This window comes from Mus caroli, unplaced genomic scaffold, assembly GCF_978045245.1.
Source record: "Mus caroli unplaced genomic scaffold, Mus_caroli_1 scaffold_10, whole genome shotgun sequence".
Classification (NCBI taxonomy): Eukaryota; Metazoa; Chordata; class Mammalia; order Rodentia; family Muridae; genus Mus; species Mus caroli.
In genome coordinates this window covers 89,627,251-89,646,675 of record NW_028227265.1, presented here as the reverse complement: position 1 = coordinate 89,646,675, position 19,425 = coordinate 89,627,251, and the positions used below count along the sequence as shown (strand labels likewise).

General features: G+C 37.9%; 1 protein-coding gene across 3 annotated transcripts; it reads right to left on the bottom strand.

Annotated features, from left to right (window-relative positions):
* Positions 1-978: 978 nt before the first annotated feature.
* Cnot7 (CCR4-NOT transcription complex subunit 7) lies at positions 979-19,383 on the bottom strand. Of its 3 annotated transcripts, XM_085844008.1 has the most exons (8): positions 19,202-19,383; positions 17,713-17,924; positions 14,947-15,140; positions 9,796-9,834; positions 8,202-8,363; positions 6,787-6,931; positions 3,714-3,824; positions 979-2,186 (listed from the first exon to the last, which is right to left on the bottom strand). In XM_085844008.1, exons 2-8 carry the CDS (start codon positions 17,827-17,829, stop codon positions 2,058-2,060), a joined length of 897 nt encoding a protein of 298 aa, XP_085700134.1. In that variant the 5' UTR covers positions 17,830-17,924; positions 19,202-19,383; the 3' UTR covers positions 979-2,057. The 3 variants fall into 3 exon arrangements, with proteins under 3 accessions (XP_085700134.1, XP_021025050.2, XP_085700135.1); XM_021169391.2 differs by lacking the exon at positions 9,796-9,834; XM_085844009.1 differs by lacking the exons at positions 9,796-9,834; positions 14,947-15,140; positions 17,713-17,924; positions 19,202-19,383 and adding an exon at positions 8,643-9,747.
* Between the last annotated feature and the right edge of the window lie 42 nt (positions 19,384-19,425).

The following is a 19,425-nucleotide window of genomic DNA, read 5'->3' as shown; positions in this document are numbered from 1 at the left end:
GAAGGAGGGCTTCTCATTATCTGCATATACTCAATTCCCCTAATCTTCCAGGTCTATAACCTCTAGCCTCTCCCAGGACGTGTACAATTAAGGAAAAGCTGTGCAATAGTATAGTGTCTGGATACTCAAGTGAGGCTATTTTGGCCTTCTCCATCCTGCCTAAATGGGATGTAATCAGATAAAAAGACCAGCACGGAAAAATCCTTTTGCAAGGGAGTGCAGCTGAACACACCAAGACAGTGGTTAATGACTCAGGACACTCACAACAGCAGGATTACAGATGTGAGCTTCTACACCCAGAGACTTTTAATTTCTTTCAGTCAGGTACTTAACAAAGGGCAAGGAAAAGAAATACAGCTGATACAAAGGGTTCAGAATGCCTTGCTTTATGGCCCAGGCTCTAGGCTGGAGAATTGATTTATGGATCAGCTGACCTTACTGGAACTTTGAACACTAATAAAAACTAAACCAATCTTTTGAAAAAAATAACACACACACACACACAAACCACCTATTGCTAGTGAAGTCCTGTTAACCAAAGAAAATGGCTCAAGTATTCAACACTTCTAAAGAGCTCCAAAACCAAAGTCATCAGTCACAAACATATAGGAAAACATTTTTGAAGCCTTTATTTACAAAAGCTTTAAAAACAAATAATACCCTCTGTTTTGCAAATAATGTTTAGTTTAAAAAGGACCGCCCAGGTACAGCATTTTCATATCATGTTTACAGAATGTACAAGGGAAACGAACTATGTTGCTAACAGTTGGAGACTTGCTAATGTTGATTGAAGTGTAGATAACACACATTACAGCTTGTAGTCCATCACTTCAGGGTAGAGTTAATGTTCACCAAAATCTTCCAACACATGCTCTGGTCTGGTCACATATTCTGCATGGCTAAATATTTCACAGTCTCTTGTCAATATATATAAAATAGATTGCAAAGATATACACAAAAAAATAAACAAGCATTACACTCCTCAGGTAATTTTATTAGCTATATATGTGTGTATTTATATATATATTTTGCATTTTGTTGTTTTGCACCAAATCTCTCCATTATTTATTTTTGTAGCATTTATGAAATCACATTTTTTTTTGTATTTTTAATGATATAAAATGTACCTTAAGACTTGTTATCTTTGGACTTTAATGAAATTGATTTGTGTAGTCAACAAATCAAGAACATCATAAATATGTTTATAAAATAAAACAGTAAGGGTAAAAGTGATGGAGTAAAAGGAAGCCGATCAAGGGAGGCGATGCTGTCATAAAACTGGAGCTCCAACATCTTAAAGGCCAGCCTTCTGGCAGAGAGGACATAGCCAATCACAGGGCTTCTTCCTGAAGGGTGTAAAGCTGGTTTGAAATTCTTCAGTCACATAGCAGCCTATGCATGCCAATTAGAAACCAACAGACATGAGATGTGCTTGGAAGGCTAAACACTACACACAGAAACAGTAGTTACTAGGCTCTTCAGTAGTTCCTTGTCTTTTTCTGTTATTCCTGTTGAACAATTTGCACAATGCACGTGCTGTACTCTGAATGTCAAAAACAAGCAAATACTGTAAAAAGGTGGTAGATGGTTATTTTTCTAGCTAAGAGCAAGAAAAAAATCACAATTTCTGATAAAATAGAGGATTGAAATCACTCTCTAAAGTGCAAACTTGATGGTCCACAATCTTAAATACCTATAAGTACTGCAGAATAGAAGGAGAGGCATGGAAGAGGGAAATAAATTACACTCAATGCTAGTTAATTTAGGAAAAGGGAAAAACAAAACCAAGCTCAAGTAGGCAAAGTTTATCAAATTATTCAGTAATGTAGCTTTGTCACACAAGCTTGATAAGAAGTGTATTAAATTAAGGCCAGATTTAACCTGAATGTACTTTAATTTATTAAGATCATAGCTAAGAAAGGCCATACTTATTACTGAAAGCAGAGAAGGTCTACAAAAGGAGGGGGAGGTATTGCCTATTATTTAAGGGGTGATAAAACCTATATACAAGCATGTGTGTAACTCGTATAAAATAAAAATAAGAAGACTATTTCCTGTCATGACTGCTTGCTGGCTTCCTCTTCATATGCATTCCCTGTGCCGTTCTGTACATAGGATGAGCCAGAACCAAGGCCATATAAGTGACCACAGTATTTGGCATCATCAATGTGATCTTCAAAGAACATCTAAAAAGAAAATTTTGAAAGAAAAAAAAAATCACTTTAAGCAAATGATACAACCTGCATTTACATCTCAACACTGTAACTGCTACTAACTCTTTCTGTGATGTTCCTTCGAGAAGCTATGCTGCATATTTAATAAGTAAGACTGACTGATGCCCTTAACTACAGGCCTAAAGGACACGCTCTAAAAAGCAAAAAATCTTTTTCATTAACATTTACCTCATTTCAATAAGGACTTAATGAGCATAAAATACATGGCAGACATTTTCATTTCTTTAACATAACAAACTTCACAGAATATGAGAAATAATGTCGAGAACGGGAGGGGACATTATACCACTTTCGGTTGTCTTAAGTCTATGTGCAAGGGTGAACTGGCTAAAATTAACGAAATCCTGAACATGTTCTAGACAGTAAACCTCAACATCCTCACTACATTACTGTCCTTGAAGAAGCCAATAAAAAAGGAAAATAAAGATAACAAACTGGTGCCAGAAATCCACCACTGACTAGCCATAAGACATTTTAAAATAAAAATCCAAAAGGTGGTCCTATATTGAAACTAAACAAGTTAGTTACGTGAGTGGACAATTCAAGTAACTTCTGAATCGATACTACCTGGCAAAACAGATCAAATGGGTTCTATCAATAGCAGGTTTGTACCAAGAGAATATACTCAAAATAATTCCACAGCAACTATTTCATAAAAATGTGTTCCTGTAGGCACATTATATATATGTACCGTTTATACCAAACTAAAATAAGGACACACACACTCACACAGTGTACCAAAAATAGGATACATATGTGTGTATGTATATACGTGTGTGGGTATACAATTAAAATTTGTTTATTATTATCAGCAATGAAGTAACCACGACATCTATCACCTGGTTATCTATCCTAAAAACACTCAGTTCCACGACATAACATCCTTCTTCTACTCCTAACAATTTTATACTTGAAGTACTTAATGGGGGAATTCCTGATAGTTTTGATTCAACTACATGTCAGACTTCAGATTTAATTAATACCTATATATTCAAAAAGCCCTTTAAGACTTAGTAAAAACTGTTAAGTTCTACTTTATAAAACCTTTAAAGCAATGAAGAATGACATGAGAAAAATCTATTTTTGCCACCAGTTTCGAGAAAGAGAAGGTAAGAGTCCCTGGCTTGTATGGGGTCTAAGAAAGTTGAGTTCCCTCACTATTAACTTTTTAGCTTAAAAAAACAGCATGTTCATATGTACATGACTTTTACAATCACCTAATTTTTTTATTCTATAAACAACATATTTCAGTAGAATAAATAATGTTTTTTATTCTATAAAGAATTTATTCTATTTCCTTTTGTGTTACATTTCAGGAGGACTTATTTAACACTTTCATTCAAATGTGGTGGATGTAACTTATATAGTACCTCTATTTATATCTTCACTTAGTAGGTTCTTAATGCCCAAAACTTTTGTCATCAGACCTTTAATGTTCTCTACCTAACAACCAAGAAAAAGGCACTGATGTCTTCATACTTCTCTCATTTTGAAAAATGCCATTCCTGTAAGCAGTGAGTCAGATCCTGCCTGGTGTTGAGGTCCTATCCGCTCCAGCTCTAACTGCTCAGCAACTTCCTGTAATCCACCCTAGAAGGAAGAAAAGTTGCTTGTCAAATAGAGAAGACGTTGGGACTGGAATTCACAATTTCAGATTTAGACACTGACAAAAATATGAATACATTTTTAATATATAACGATGAACCTTGTAAAGATGGCAAGGGGATTGATAAAATATGAATCTGTAATTTATCTGTGGACTATAAAAGCCTTTTTTATCAGAATATGAAATTCTAATAGGAAAATTTTATTTTAATTATACATTTTAAGGCAAGTTAAGCATGCCTTAACAACTTTCCAGAGATATGAAGGAAGTAGATTATATTCAGGGTAACAGTAATAAACCATACTCAGTGTCATTAAAAATATCTGCATCCCCTAAAGTATTTACAACTAAATAAAACAAAGATAACATGAGTGTTCAGACCACTGTCATTGTCAACCTACCACATAATTTTCATTTTCTCAACTAAGAAGGGAATTTTGCAGATATACAACTCTTTTAGAATGGTTTGCTCTGATCTGTTTATATTACTATAGCTATGACTGAAAAAAATAATGAGTGTCAAAGGAAAAGAAAAGAAATAAAAGGCAGACACAGAGCAGACTACCAACCAACTTCCTCCTTAAATTACAAAGCCTTTACTATCAAGTCAGGCCATCTGTAGTCACATCCTAGCCTGACAGGACTTCTGCCCAGCCACTGTTTCTAACATTGTATGCACTATGCATCCTTGGCAGTTGCTTAGAACACAGAAGAAGACTAGATATGAATGATTGGTAGCACCTTATTGCCAACATACACTTTTAATGTGAGCAGCTCACACAGCACTCAATAAAATATTTGATATTTTTAGGTATTTCTGAATATATAGAAGAATAAAAAATTAGGACTCTGTTTCTAAAACTATTATTATACCAAGGTGTCAATTAAAAACAAACAAACAAACAAACAAACAAACAAATAAACAAAAAACCCAAAAACTTCCAGAGCCAGCCAGATGGGAGCCTTAGATTCTCAGCATGCCACTCATCTGTGTAAGAAGTCAGAGTACCCTGCTGGGTTCACTTATGAGGAAACCTCAAATGACACAGGATTCTATGACTTTCAACTGACAGTCATGACATGATCTTTCAAGAAGTTCTCCTAGTTATTTGGCACCACACCTACATCAGAGACAAATTACTTGTGTCCTACAATTCTCAGTAAATTGTTGAAACTAAAGCTTCCACATTATAATTCCTCTATTCTTGCTTAAGAAAAACTATTAAATTCCTTACCGTTTCCTAAAGCAAAGCTCTGTTTGTATTTTTCTAAAACCTAGATAGGGAAAACTTGACCAACCTTGGTTTTACTGAAGACAGGGACAATACTGGCTACACATACACTTGTTTCCTTAGTTATAACTTAACATACCACACCAAAATCCAGCAACTAAAAACCCACTCAGTGTATTGCCAGGGATCTGTGCCAACTCAGGGGAATTTGCTCTTGAGCCAAAGTAGTACTTTAATCAGGAAATGTTTGTTTTGATAAAATTAATGTTCAAAAGTTAAAAATACATGGCTACATATGCTCAGTGTTATCAGAATAAGCTACTGTCTATACAGAACCTACACATTTACTATATAGTATTTATGCCTAACCAGTTTTAGCTACAAAAATAACATCATCATACTTTAACAAGAAAGAATAAAGGAGAGTCTCTAGTCAGGATAATCTGAAGGAAAACCACGTTAGAACACTACTGAATGTCTCTGCCCGCTTCTGGCTAACCTCAATCTGTATGTTTATAATAGTTCTGTGTGCTGGGAGTGTGAGAACCTCTGTAACACAGGGCTCAGTTAGTGTACTATACCTCACACTTTCAGTTCATGATCCTCAATCTGGCATCAGTAACAAAAACATGGCCCTTAGCTTGACTTTTGTTAAAAATTTATTTTGGGGACTAAAGAGTTGGCTTAGCAGCTAAGAGCACTGCTGTTGTGGAGGACCAAGTTTCAGTTCCTAGCACCTACTAGGTGGCTCACAAATACCCATACATAACTCCAGTTCCAGAGGGTCTGACACTCTCTTTTAGCCTCTGCTACCTCTTGCTGTAAACTTCCACAGGAGTGAGTGAGAGTGTGTGTGTATCTTAAATATATTTAATGCAATTAATATATCAACGTTATTCTGGGCTGGAAAAATGGCTCAGCAGGTAAGAGCACTTGCTGTTTTTGCAGAGGACACCTGTTCAGCCCCAACACAGCATGGTGGTTCACAACCATCCATAACTATAATTCTAGGAGACTGGGATGCCCTCTTCTAACCTCCTCAGACAGCAGGCACACATTTAGTGCATAAATATGTGCACGTAAAATACCCATATACATAAAATACAATTTAAAGAATCTACAACAAAACAAAAATCCAACCAAGCAAAACACAAAATCAAAACAAACCTTATCCTGTTAAGATAAATACCGCAGCTTTGGAGAGATTGTCTATGTTATTTAAGAATAGGGTCAGATAATTTAACGTAACTTTTTTTTGGGGGGGGGGTTTCGAGACAGGGTTTCTGTGTAGCCCTGGCTGTCCTGGAACACACTCTGTAGACCAGGCCAGCCTTGAACTCAGAAATCCGACTGCCTCTGTCTCCTAAGTGCTGGGATTAAAGGCGTGCGCCACCACTGCCCGGCTTAACATAACTTCTAAAGCATGGTTTAATACATTCAGGCCTAAGATATTATAGAAATTACTTGGTCTAAATCGTGCTTCTCAACCTTCCTAATGCTGCATCCTTTAATACAGTTGTGTTGTGGTGACCCCAACCATAAAACTATTTTCATAGCTTCTTATGATTTTTCTACTGTTATGCATCGTAATATAAATATCTGTGTTTTCCAATGGTCATAAGTGATCCCTGTGAAAGGGTTGTTCAACTTCCAGGTTGAGAATCATTGGTCTAACTAATGTGCTAGTTCCAGATAAAGTCATCTGAAGCCTTACTTTGAGATTTTTGCAGCTCTTCATGAGGTACTTCACATCATAAATGACAGGAAAAAATAATCGAAGGATCTCAAAGAAATCAAGTTCTTCTTCAGGCAAGTTAGAGTTGGTCAGAATTTTGATTAAATAGCCAAAGTCATAACCACTAATAAAAAGATTAAAATAATTCAGAAAAAATACATTAATACCATACAATGATTATTAGTTTTTCAGATAGAAAATTAAACAAGTCATGCGTGCTATAGGCAAAAGGAATAACAATAATGTACACACAGGAGCAATGAAAAGAAACACATCCATAACTACTGTGCAGAAACTGATCACTCAGCATACTAAACACATGACAGTATCAATTTAACTCTACCGTCACTACAATAACATTTTTCTGATATGTAAGAAAATTCTGGGTTGGAGAGACGCTGTTCAAACATGAGTATTTAATTTTGATCCCCATCCCCAAGTGAAAGCTGAGTGTCATGTCAACCACACAGACATGCAAATGCACCCCCCCAAAAGATAGGTTCAGTAAGGTCACTGCCACAGTGAATGGGAAGGTATGTGAAAATGTTATAAGTCAGCAAGACTTAACATGCCAAAGGCAAAAATCATGTAAAACCTTGTCACCATTTACATGAGATGGTGACACTTTCCAATTTCAAAGAATAAATCCCTAACAGAGTATTTCATTTCCACTAGGTGACTTTTTTAAGATATACATTTCCTCAAATGTTTCTATGTCAGTATAACTCTCCGAGACAGTTATCAGTGCAAAAGTTAAATGTGACAGGAACTAAGGAAAAGTAAGAACTGTTTTTTTATACAATATAACCTCCTGCTCCCTCAAATTGACATCACACATCCTTTATCACTAGTCTTTCCACAGCTGCCTCACTCCTTCCCCTCCTGAACTCCTTCAACATTGCTTTCTGTGATGGGCCTGTGACAGCAAGCCTTCCCTGAAGTGCCCAATCCCCAGAGATCGCTACACAGACAAATGTTTACTGGTACTGACCTTTAGGTCCATGAATTTTCTCCACTGGTTTAAAGGAGAGGAATTATAGCTATAAAGTATCTTTTTCTTACCTATAATTTAAACTCATATTTGGCAGATGACCTTACTGAGCCTATCTTTTGGAGGACAAATAAAATAAACTTTTATTTGATGTTTATTACTTTACTTATAATTTGAAGGAGGAGAACTTTTGGTACACGTACCCAAGAGCAGGCATGTGTGGTTTTGGTTTTTGCTAAAAGATAAACAGCACTGTTCTCAGTGAGGTATTAGACAGACTCATGGCAGTTAATCCTTCTAGAGCTAAGCACAGCACTGCTGACACAGTGACCCAGACAGACAGACGTAAGGCAGATGGGATGGAAGCACACTGCAACCCCTTATTTATTTATTTTTTTCTTACCTATGAAATGATAGCCATTTGACCCCTTCACAAAGAACCACTCCTGAAGTCATAAGAAGTTCTGCAAAATATTGGGTCTCAATTCCTTCCTCCTCATGTTTTTTAAACTGGATACCAGATGTTGTTAGTAGCTCTATAGAGTCCTGAGCATACATGTCCTCCCTGGCAGGAGAAAAAAAACAAAAGTTCAAAATTCCCATTAAACAGTTGTTCTCCACTTATGCCTATAACTACAATGTAGAAACAAGACAGAGGATTGGTTTATATCCAACCATTCAAATGCTTCACAATGATCAAGAAAAATAAAATATAACGTATCCAAAAAGTAAATAATCATTCAAAACAGTCCAATGGTGAGTTCACCCTTACCACCAACTCAATTTCATCAGCTTCTAAACATTACAGATATTTCACTGGGCTTAAAAAGGGTCTTTTACTCACCAGAGGCTACTACAGACATGTTCTTTTCAGTCTCTGCAGCTTAGTGCTGCCAGATGGAGCTGTAACCACAGTCATGAGGGGTTATGCACACCTCTCATGCTCTCAGCAGAACCAGGAAGGAGACACCAAGTGGCCAACATCTCTTGTGGCTGAGTTAAACTACATTCCATCTTAAAGAAAAAGGAGATGCCTCCTCTCACAAATGAGGAGCCTTTCAGCGGCTCTAGTAAGCAGTGAACTGTTCAGAATTAAAGACTCAGTTATGACATCATTTCTTCTTCAGCAATCACATACCTACGTTAGAGGCAAATATACTCCTAGATGACTACCTTAAACCAAGCCAGGAAGCACAACTATAAACCAGCTCTTCAAACTTGTACTTAAACCAGACAAAAAGCCACCTACAATTTCGTTCTTTTTTTTTTTAATTGAAAGAGTAGGCTTTATTTAGCCACATATAAAAGCCACCTATAATTTCTAAGCACAAATACATTAAGTATTATATTAAAAAGTTGAAGATTCATGAAAAAGTATCTTGTGGATTTATCATTTATTTTTATTTATTTTTTTAACCTTAACATTGGTTTCTACCATCAGCAAAAGAAAATTTCTATAAAAGACTTCAATAAAACAAAACCAAAATAAATGTTTGACTTTCATCAAATGTACTTTTGAAGTTTATTCTCTGGAAATCAATTTCAAAGGTCAGTTTAGTTCCCAGACTGTCAGGAACTAAATGACAAAATTAAGAATTGAAGCATCTAAAAACAGAGAGGAGCCACAATCATCACTTTCCATCATGCTTTCTCTTGAAACATCCTGTAGGAAAGATATCAGAATAAATTCAATGCAGGCCCCCCCACTACCCTCGGTTAAATTGTTTGTTATACTAAAAATATGTCCCTTAAACGAGGTCCTTGGGCTCACACTGAAGCTTGTTTAAACACAATTAATCAATCAAGAATAGAGTAGACTGTTCTCCAGGCTCAAGTTGCTCTCAGCCACATGCTCAAGTTATTTTTATTATAGTCAACATTATGTAACCATTACCAAATTAAATAATACATCAATAAGGTAGGATAGTGAGTCTTGGTGCATTTAAGTCAATATTTCCCAAACTTGCCCAATGATAATAATCACCAGGGGAACTTACCAAAAATATGGATTCCCAGGTCCCAATGCAGTCCCAGACCTATTGAATCACAATTCCCAGGTGAGAGACCTGGAGGAGGACCTCGGTATTTTATAATAAAGTAAGGTTGGCAAACAAAGATACATGAACACTCCCTTTCTTTCTCTCTCTTCTGCAAAATTTATATAACTCACTCTAAGCTTTGTAGAATGAGTCTTTTATAATAAAGTTTGGTACAGAACTTATGCTTTATAATACCCAACTCATAACCTTAATGGTGAGGTCAATCTCTAGAGAGGATGAAGAAAACTTCCTACAGTAAGGTAAATTTGATAGCAATTAGGAGTCCCATTTCCAAATCACTGTACAATCCTTTTCTGATGGTACCAACTTTAGATGTTCTACATTCTGCTTTCTCTACTCTCAAACATTCTAGCAATAAAGGGAAAAAATACTAAAAACGAACATTAAAAAGTAACTATAGCATTGTTTAGTCAAACTGTAAGAATTTCATCTGTGGTTGGCTACTGCCTGTTAGATCTATTATTCAGATTTAAGTTAGCAAAGTATATAGTTATGACTAAACATGAGTGAAAAACATGTAAAAATCTCCGAAGATTTTCCAAAGGGCATAGGTACATATGGCTATCTTAGTAAATATCCTAAAGATGCACCGTCTACTAACTCAATCATGTAAAAATACCAAATTTCCTATTTTTATAATATGAATAAACCCTATTATAAGAACTCACACTTCTAAACATGTTCTTATCATCATTAAACTACTTCTTGATCACCTCCCAAATACCCACCATAGGGTTGATATAGTACCTTCTTCAAATGTCACTTACTTTCATACTAATGGTTAGCCATCTTTAGTTTTTAATAAATTAAATTAATAACAATAAACCCAAAATAAACTCAAATAACAACTCAAATAAATAACACAAAAATACACCTAAAATTGCAAAGTCTATGAATGACAAGAAGACAAATGAAAAGGAAGTATTCTCACAAGTCCAATTAGCAAGCTATTTAAATAGGCTATTTATTCTTCTAATGGATGAAACTGAGAAGTTTCCAATTTGCAAAGGACTATAACTTTCAGAAAACAGTAGCAAGCCTGCCTGCTTGTTTCTTAATATGCACATATGTGCCCAGTTAAAACTTACTGAAATATTCATTCTGGGAATGAATACATAAAATTTAACAAGGTTTTCATCTTTGGATTTAGATCTCAACTTCCAATAAATCAACCACAAAGTTTCCGAAGGCTATACAGATACTCCATGATCACGGTTATAACCTGATAACCTCATTAGAGGTTAGGAGGACAGTAACAAAAGGCGAGAATATTACTACATCAATAAATGCTTGGCAGCAGAGTGTAATGCAAGCTATCATAGAAGAGAGCAGCCAGCTGGGAGACAGTGCTTCCTACTGCTACCCAACACTGTACAAGAGTATATAGTGCTGCCAAAGAAATGGAACAAAATTCAAAATTCAATGTCTCATCCACTGAATGCATACTACTTCTGTATATAGTCAAAAAGTGTAAACTGAGCCATCATAAGTCAGGAACCGTGTGAGGGGCTCACTAAAGAACCTAAAGCATAGACCCTAATCATCTATCTACATCATCCAACCATAGCATAGTTAGATATACCACAGGACATTAAGAAAAAGGTCCACTTAGGTGGCAGAGGCAGACAGATCTCTGAGCTTGGGGCCACCCTGGTCTACAGAGCGAGTTCAAGACAACCAGGGCTACACAAAAATAAACAAAAAAAAAACCCCACACAAACAAACAAACAAAAAAAAACCCAGAAAAAGGTCAAATAACGGATTACTCAGAACTCTGAATAACAATATCACATATAAATGAGAAATCCTTAATATATACCAAAAATATAATAGTTACACAACAACTAGGAAGTGTTGAGAAACTAGTAAAAGTTGTTCCAACTTTTCAATACTAATGCAGTTTCAAAAGCATGCTTTTTGTAAAAAAGAAAAAAAATGTCAGCAAATAAGCTTTATAAAGTCACAGTGTAACACTGTTATAGTCAAGTTTTCTTTCTTTATGTCTAAAATGTATATACTTCAATGTTAACAGCAATCCTGTGGGTAAATCCACACCCTGCAAGTGTGTTTACCTCACTTTTAACCTTGAGGAGCTAATGAGAAGGTGAGAAAACACTACTAGAAAATGCTGTCCATCAAGCCAAAAGTTTTAGGCTATGTCAGTGGTGAGGATAATCCAGCTTGCTCACTCCATAACACTCAAGCTTAGCTCTGAAGAGGACACTATAGCAGCCAGTGTGCTCCTTAAGTAAGGCTGTGATGTTCTTTTTCTGTTACAGAGTTTATCAAGCACTGGGCAAGAAAGCAAAATCTTAGCTTGAAAACACACATTAATAACCATGCTTGCTTTCAAGCCCACAGTAAGTACAACAGTCACAGTGACCAAAATACCAACATGTCTAAAGACATATTTTTACAGAGAGTATTTATTTTTTCCTAAATGTTTGTTACCTAATACTGATTTAGGCATTACAAGTCATGCCTTCAAGATTCAGAGAATGTTAAGTAATGTTTACACTTGAAGAGTGTTCTTCCAATTGCAGGTATTTCTTATAAGTGGGCTACTCTCAAGAATCTATGCAAAGCTTAATGCAACACACACTACAACCATACATATCTTTCCACAAATCTTTTTATCTACACCTGATATATAATGCTTTGCACTTACTCCCTTGATGCTAATGGTAAAACTTGAAAGAACACTGGCAAACCTAAAAGAACCCTGACTTGGACAAATGTGAGAATTAAACACAAAAATTTTCGCAAGCACAGACAACAGGCAGAGAGATGAAAACCACTAGGCTATTATGATGTTGGACAATGTTCACCAACACTGTGCCGCAGAGCCTAGTGCACTAATACGCTCCTTCTAGGCACTCAACAAGGCCAATTTCCACCATCCTTCAACACGTCTAAGATGCTATGGTGATGCTTCCCACATCATGCAGTACTACTTTTATCTTCTCAAAGGCTTTTGTTCTCATTAACATTTTTCACTATGTTCTTCTTAAAAAGTTTAGACTAAAATTTTCATTAGTGTGTGTGTGTGTATGTGTGTGCACCTGCACATGTCCATCATATGACACATATTCAGTTCTCTCCCACCATGTGGGTCCTGAGCATCATACTTAAGATCATCCACCATGATGGCAAGCACTTAAGCACTGAGCCACCTCACCAGCCAATACACTCTTTTCTTTACTATCCTACGATGCTACCATTAGTAGAAATAGTAGCAAAATTGGCAGTAAAACTAGTTTTGTCTGAGTAAGAAAAAAAAAAAAAAAACAAATGTTCCTGGAGAATAATGAAAAAGCCACTGGTACAAAAATTACCATCCTTGCAATGGAGACTACCAGCTTTACCAACTAATACACTGATATATTAGCTCCCAGTCACAAACTGAGTATCTTATATAAAAAAACAAAACAAAAACAAAAAAACCAAACAACACCCAATGTTATGATGGTTAATTTGAGGGGTAAAAAGAACCCTGAAGAAGTAAAATAGGAAAAAACTAAAGAACGCAGTAATCATTTGAGGAAAGCATGGGAGGGTATTTTCACCTTGTTCCAAAGCTGTCGTACTCATGAAGCACTAGGAAGTGACAGTGGGGATGAGCACCTAGCCTTTCTAGGGTCTGCAGGGACTGTCAGTACAGCACTAGATGTTAAAATACTATCAGGATTATTTAGAGGAGTAACAACACATTTTCAAGATCCACAACTGCACTGCTTACACTATCGCCTTCTAAAACCATCAGTCCTGCTATTCATTAGGTCTAACATGTAAAACTGTACATATTCAACAAAGAATAGGAATGAAGAATGAATTCTCATTCTCATGTAAGAATTCTTACACTAGCACTGATTTTCTTATCATTTTCTGTTGCTATTTTTCAAACCAGATGTTTGGTCATATTATACAAATATAGGCTACCAAGCAGAAGGGCAGCACAATATTGTAACATAGTGTAGAATATACTATATATTTTATTTCCATACCGGAACAGCAGTAATATGCCCCTGCTCCCTACTAGGCGCTTATATCCTGAAGCTCAGAAGTCATATGAACTCCACAATGGTTATAAATGTGGCAAACTTACTTAAAACATTGTGTGTGTGTGTGTGTAAATTTTAAAAATCCAACTGCATGGTTCTTGAGCATAAATTTTGCCAATGGTGCTGTGTCAAAAGGATGGACTCACCTTCATGCAGTTCCCTCAGCTATGAAGATTGTAATAATTAATGTAGAACTATTTTAACTAAAGAAATAGTTTATACCCAAGATTTGAGTTAGACATCAGGTTTTGGCAAATATGCAAGCTTCAATACTATTACATTTTCTGTGTGTAGATTAAGAGGTTGAGGATTGCATGGGAATAGTCCTTTAAAGAAAATGAATTTGAAAAGAAAATAGCCCCAATTTTCCAAGAAACATCTTAGTACATGTGGTGAGTATTTAGAATGCAAAGTATGACTGTAATAAAAATTTCTTCACAGGGATAATAACTATCTTAACAAGTCATAGTAGATCGGAGTTGTAGCTGAGTGGCACCTGCTTGCTTAGTTAGCAAGTGCCACCCCAATCATATGAACTCCAAGTTGGGCATAAAAAGAAATGTGAAAGTTCTATGTGTGGTGGCACAAGCCTTTTAATCCCAGCACTTGGGAGGCAGAAGCAGATGGATCTCTGGGAGTTTGAGCCCAGCATTGTCTACATAGAGTTTTCCAGGCCAGCCTAGGCTACGTAATGAGACACTGTCTCAAAAAAGCAAAACAACAGCAAAATGTAATAGTCAAATCAATACCCTAAGAGTCGCTTAGGACCCCAGGTTTAATCTGCAGCACCTTAACAGTGACAACACAACAGAAACAGCAACACAAATACAGTTTCACAGCTTTCTATAAAAATGGCCATCATATTTTAAAAATAACATCTCTATAACTAAAGAAATTAGAAAGTTTTTATTATCTTTCTAACTGTGAAGCAATTACAACTGCCTCATAATAATAAGCCTAAACTTTGAATTTCTATATTTAGTACATTTCCAGGGAAACTGAGGTTATATATTTATTTCCCACTTACGTCAAATTAAACTTAAAATTAAACTGCCAAGTTGATGTTCCTGGAGGGTATTCTCCTTGTTCATTCATAAATGTCAGTCCGAGCTGGATTATCTTTAACAAGTCTACATTACACCGCAACAGTTGGTATTGATAGTCAGCATTGCTTCTGAATTCTCCAATGGGTCTTGCAACAACGCCTGGAAACTCGGTGTCCTGTAAAATAATTGAAAATTGTTTACTAAATGGTTATAAATACAACCCATAAACTCTCAGGAAATTTTTGATACAAGTCAGAGAATTCTATGACAATGAAATTCTGTATGTTCACACTCAATGCTTATTTTATAAGCATGAATAGCATTACCTCTTAGACCTCAGTATTCTATAAACTTATATTACTTTTTCTTGAAATGTATCGATAAATTATTATCCTGTACTGATAACTCATAGTAAACTCAGGCAAATATTTGGGCTATTTCCAAGGAAAAGAAAAATCATAAACGCATTCCTAAGGAGTACGCATATGAAACTACACTTATAGCATTACATTACTAAACTCAACCCGCATAAAAGATTGATTTAAAAGTAAAAATACCCTGTGCTTTCCAATCAAAGCAGTGAGACATTTATCTTGACACCAAAATAAAGAAAAAGTCTCATTAATGTCATTTCTTTAGTTAGCACAGGTATTTTCTGTGTAATTCACAGAAAGCATGTCAGATTCACATTCTCTCTTGTAAGCTGTTATTTCTATAATGCAGCTATTCTTTATTATCTGAGATATAAATGGCCACTAGCAATTTCTGCTGCTCATAAAAATAACGGTCCCTGCCCAAACAGAAAGTTTCAGCTCTAATTATGGACAAGTATACCTTACTGAATGGTATGCTATATAAAGAAATTCCTGGGGCTGGTGAGATGGCTCAGCGGTTAAGAGCACCGACTACTCTTCTGAAGGTTCTGAGTTCAAATCCCAGCAACCACATGGTGGCTCACAACCATCCGTAACAAGATCTAACATAACACCCTCTTCCGGAGTGTTTGAAGATAGCTACAGTGTACTCACATATAATAAATAAATAAATCTTAAAAAAAAAAAAGAAATTCCTGTTCATCCACAGAGATGCGTTTCTTTTTAACTTGTGATAGTAAGAAAATTATGTATTAGTTTAGCATGAGCATTCAAATTAAGGCTAACAAAAAAGAGGAGGAGGAAGAAAAAATAGTAAGTCAATATGAAACAGTAAAGAAATTAAAATTTGCTGAATTTAATATAACCACCAGCCAATTACTGGATTCTATAAAAATTAAGCTAGACTTGAAGTGGGCTAGGGATAGAGATACAAGACATTGAAATACCGCCTTCTAGGGCTAATAATTGTGTGGATCAAGAAAATAGACTAGCGCCGGGCGTAGTGGCGCACGCCTTTAATCCCAGTACTCGGGAGGCAGAGGCAGGCGGATTTCTGAGTTCGAGGCCAGCCTGGTCTACAAGTTCTAGGACAGCCAGGGCTATACAGAGAAACCCTGTCTCGAAAAAAACAAAAAACCCAAGAAAATAGACTAGCTATAACAAATACACAAAATGTAGTAACAAAGCAGAAAATTAATTATATAAACATGCTAGGCAGACTGAATACCACGTATAAGAGCAGAGTTGTTTAATGATCAAGTATGTTTCTGGAGCTTTAGCAAATTTTTTCCTAAAAGATCTATTTTGGTTTTTTTATGTTTAAAGATACCCAGGAACTCACTGGCTTCTGAAAGCTTATTTGGACCTAGTAGCATGGCCTTGGGATTGCTTAGAGCTGAGCTGACATGCTTAGATAGGCTGTATAGTCCTCCCACTGAACGTAATCAGCTTCACAAAATTGTATATCAACAAGTATATTCTGTAACCATGTCCTCCTCCCCATGCCAGAGACGGCTAAGCCACACAACATTCTCCTCCTCCCATCTGCAGCCTTGGTATATGACTTGCCTTCTCACAAAGCAGCTCAGACTCAGTAAAAACCCACAGGAATGCCATAGCTTCCTGAGAGCACAGGGAAGCCTGTCTCCCTTAATCTCTTAAACCCAGGTGAAGCAAGACTAAATTCTAAAGCAGCATGTCTGCCACTTTTATTCAAATGTCCCTGATTCCTAATCCCTTGCCCATTAATGCAAGCAGTAAAAAACTCAACTTGTCAAAATAGTTTTGTTTCTGATAGCCTTCGATGAAAGAAATAGTCCACTTTTTTCATGATTAAATTAATCCCTAGCTATCAATGAAAAGGGTTTAACTGATGGTTTTTTGTTTTGGTTTTTCGAGACAGGGTTTCTCTGTAGCCCTGGCTGTCCTGGAGCTCACTTTGTAGACCAGGCTGGCCTTGAACTCAGAAATCAGCCTGCCTCTGCCTCCCAGGTGCTGGGATTAAAGGCATGCGCCACTATGCCTGGCTTTAACTGATGGTTTTAACAGCCAGGGCTCAGGGGGACAGTTCATCTGGTAAAAGCATTTGGCATGCAAGCATGTGGACCGGAGTTCAAGCTCAAGAATCTATGCTTAAAAGGTGCATGGCCCATGTGCTGGCAATTTACGTCTTTGGAAAGCAGAGGCAGGTGGATCCCTAGGGCTTCCTGGCCAGTCAACCTAGCTTAATCAGGAAGTCTCAGGCTACGGAAAGACCCGCCTCAGTGCACCCCCCACACACACACACACATACACGTACTTACTTATTCACTCACACACTTCCCACTTCACCCTTACAAAAGGCATTTAAAAAAGCTTTAGTCATGTCCATACCATAGCAACATAATTATATTTTCGGATAACTTGACGGATTTTCTTCATCTCTTCATCCAGGTTACAAGCCCAAACTTCACAAATTCTTTGGCTATGATCTACGGTTGCTGCTGGCATAGTGACAGCACAAGGAGTCTAGATGCGGAGCATCAAAATGTTATACTTGATTGAAGATTTGTGTCATAAAAATACTTTACCCTTTACTTATGCACCTGTTGAAATAAAGAAACACCAATATCATGAATGTGAATTATAAAACTGGGCTGGTATAAACCTTCCGTATACTCATAACAAAATCAAGTTTTAGAAAGTTCCTTTTCTCAAGGTACACAGCTAATATTTAGAGGATAAAAGCACCACACCACCGATTTCCCAACTGAATATAAACTTCACTAATTAAGATTTGCTCTGAGTTCAATTCACTCCACACAAAACTTTGAACCATTTCAAGCTAAAAAAAAAATCAACAAAATCAAACGTTTCATAACAGAATGCTTACTTTTATTCTTCTAACAAAACATTTAAAAATCTTATTCAAACCAGAACAGAGGAAACATTTTTTAAAAAATGTTTTGAAAAGCCATTAGGCAATCTCAGAAACAAATATAGCGGGAGGGAGAAAGAAAGAAAAATAAAGAAAGAAAGCAGGTAGGCAGGCAGGCAATGAAATGTGTACATTTAAAAATTCCTAATTTCAAAAACTAGCAACCCAAGAGAGACCTCACGTCTCTGCCATCCACACAAGGTTCACGGTATACAATGGTGAGATAATTAATCAGATCGACAGGGACCAAACACACAATAACCCCCGACAAAACGAGCGAGTTAAAAGAGGGTGGCCTGGTGTCCCCAACTCGTAAATGTACGCTGGAGAAAACAAAAGGTGATGCTGGGCACGCCTTCTTTCTTCCTCCCCTCCGTCCTCACACCGGTCCCTACACGCGCTCTACCGACACACTGTACTTTAACCCTGCTTTCCTCCACCCCCTCTTCTCTACTGCGGTCTCAGGGGTCCCTCCAAGGGGCAGCCAAGGCCTTCTCATCCCTGAGGTCGCGCGTCCTCCGTGGGCGAGCAACGTGGAGAGAGCACGGCCGCCTTCATGTCAGGGATAAGTCGCTCGGCTGGCCGCCAGCCAGGAACAGGGTGCCTATTCGCATGGCCCAGAGCCAGACCGACTACCCCCAAAAACCACTGCCGAGGACGAAAGCCACCGGGGCCCCAAGTAGGCCACCGCCCTCCACTCGCAATTTCCTTCCCACAACGAAGTCCCAGGTACAAAGCGGTGGCGTCATCACTGCGCGCCGCGCCCCTGACAGCCCCCCCCCCCGCCCGTTAGCACCGCTGTCCCCCTGGGCTCCCCGCCTCCGCCAGCTCCGTCCCACACAGCCACGCTTTGGCGGGCGCCATCGCGCGCGCCCTCTCGGGCTCCCCACTCCCAGCCCCTTTTCCCACCGCGCCCCAGCACGCCCGGGCCCCCGCCGGATCTACTTGGGTCTCTGAGCTCGCGCTCCTCCTCCTCCTCCTCGCCATAGAGCTAGCACCCGGCGGCGGCGGTGGCGGTGGCGGTACCGGCGGCGGCGGCGGGAGCCCCATAGACGCCTCTCGCCCTGCAAAAGGGGGAAAGGGGAGCTGGAGCGGCGCTCGGCCCAGCGCGGCGACGTCGCTCCTCGCACGTCCCGCCGAGGGCGCGGCCTGATGACGCCGGGCGCCGG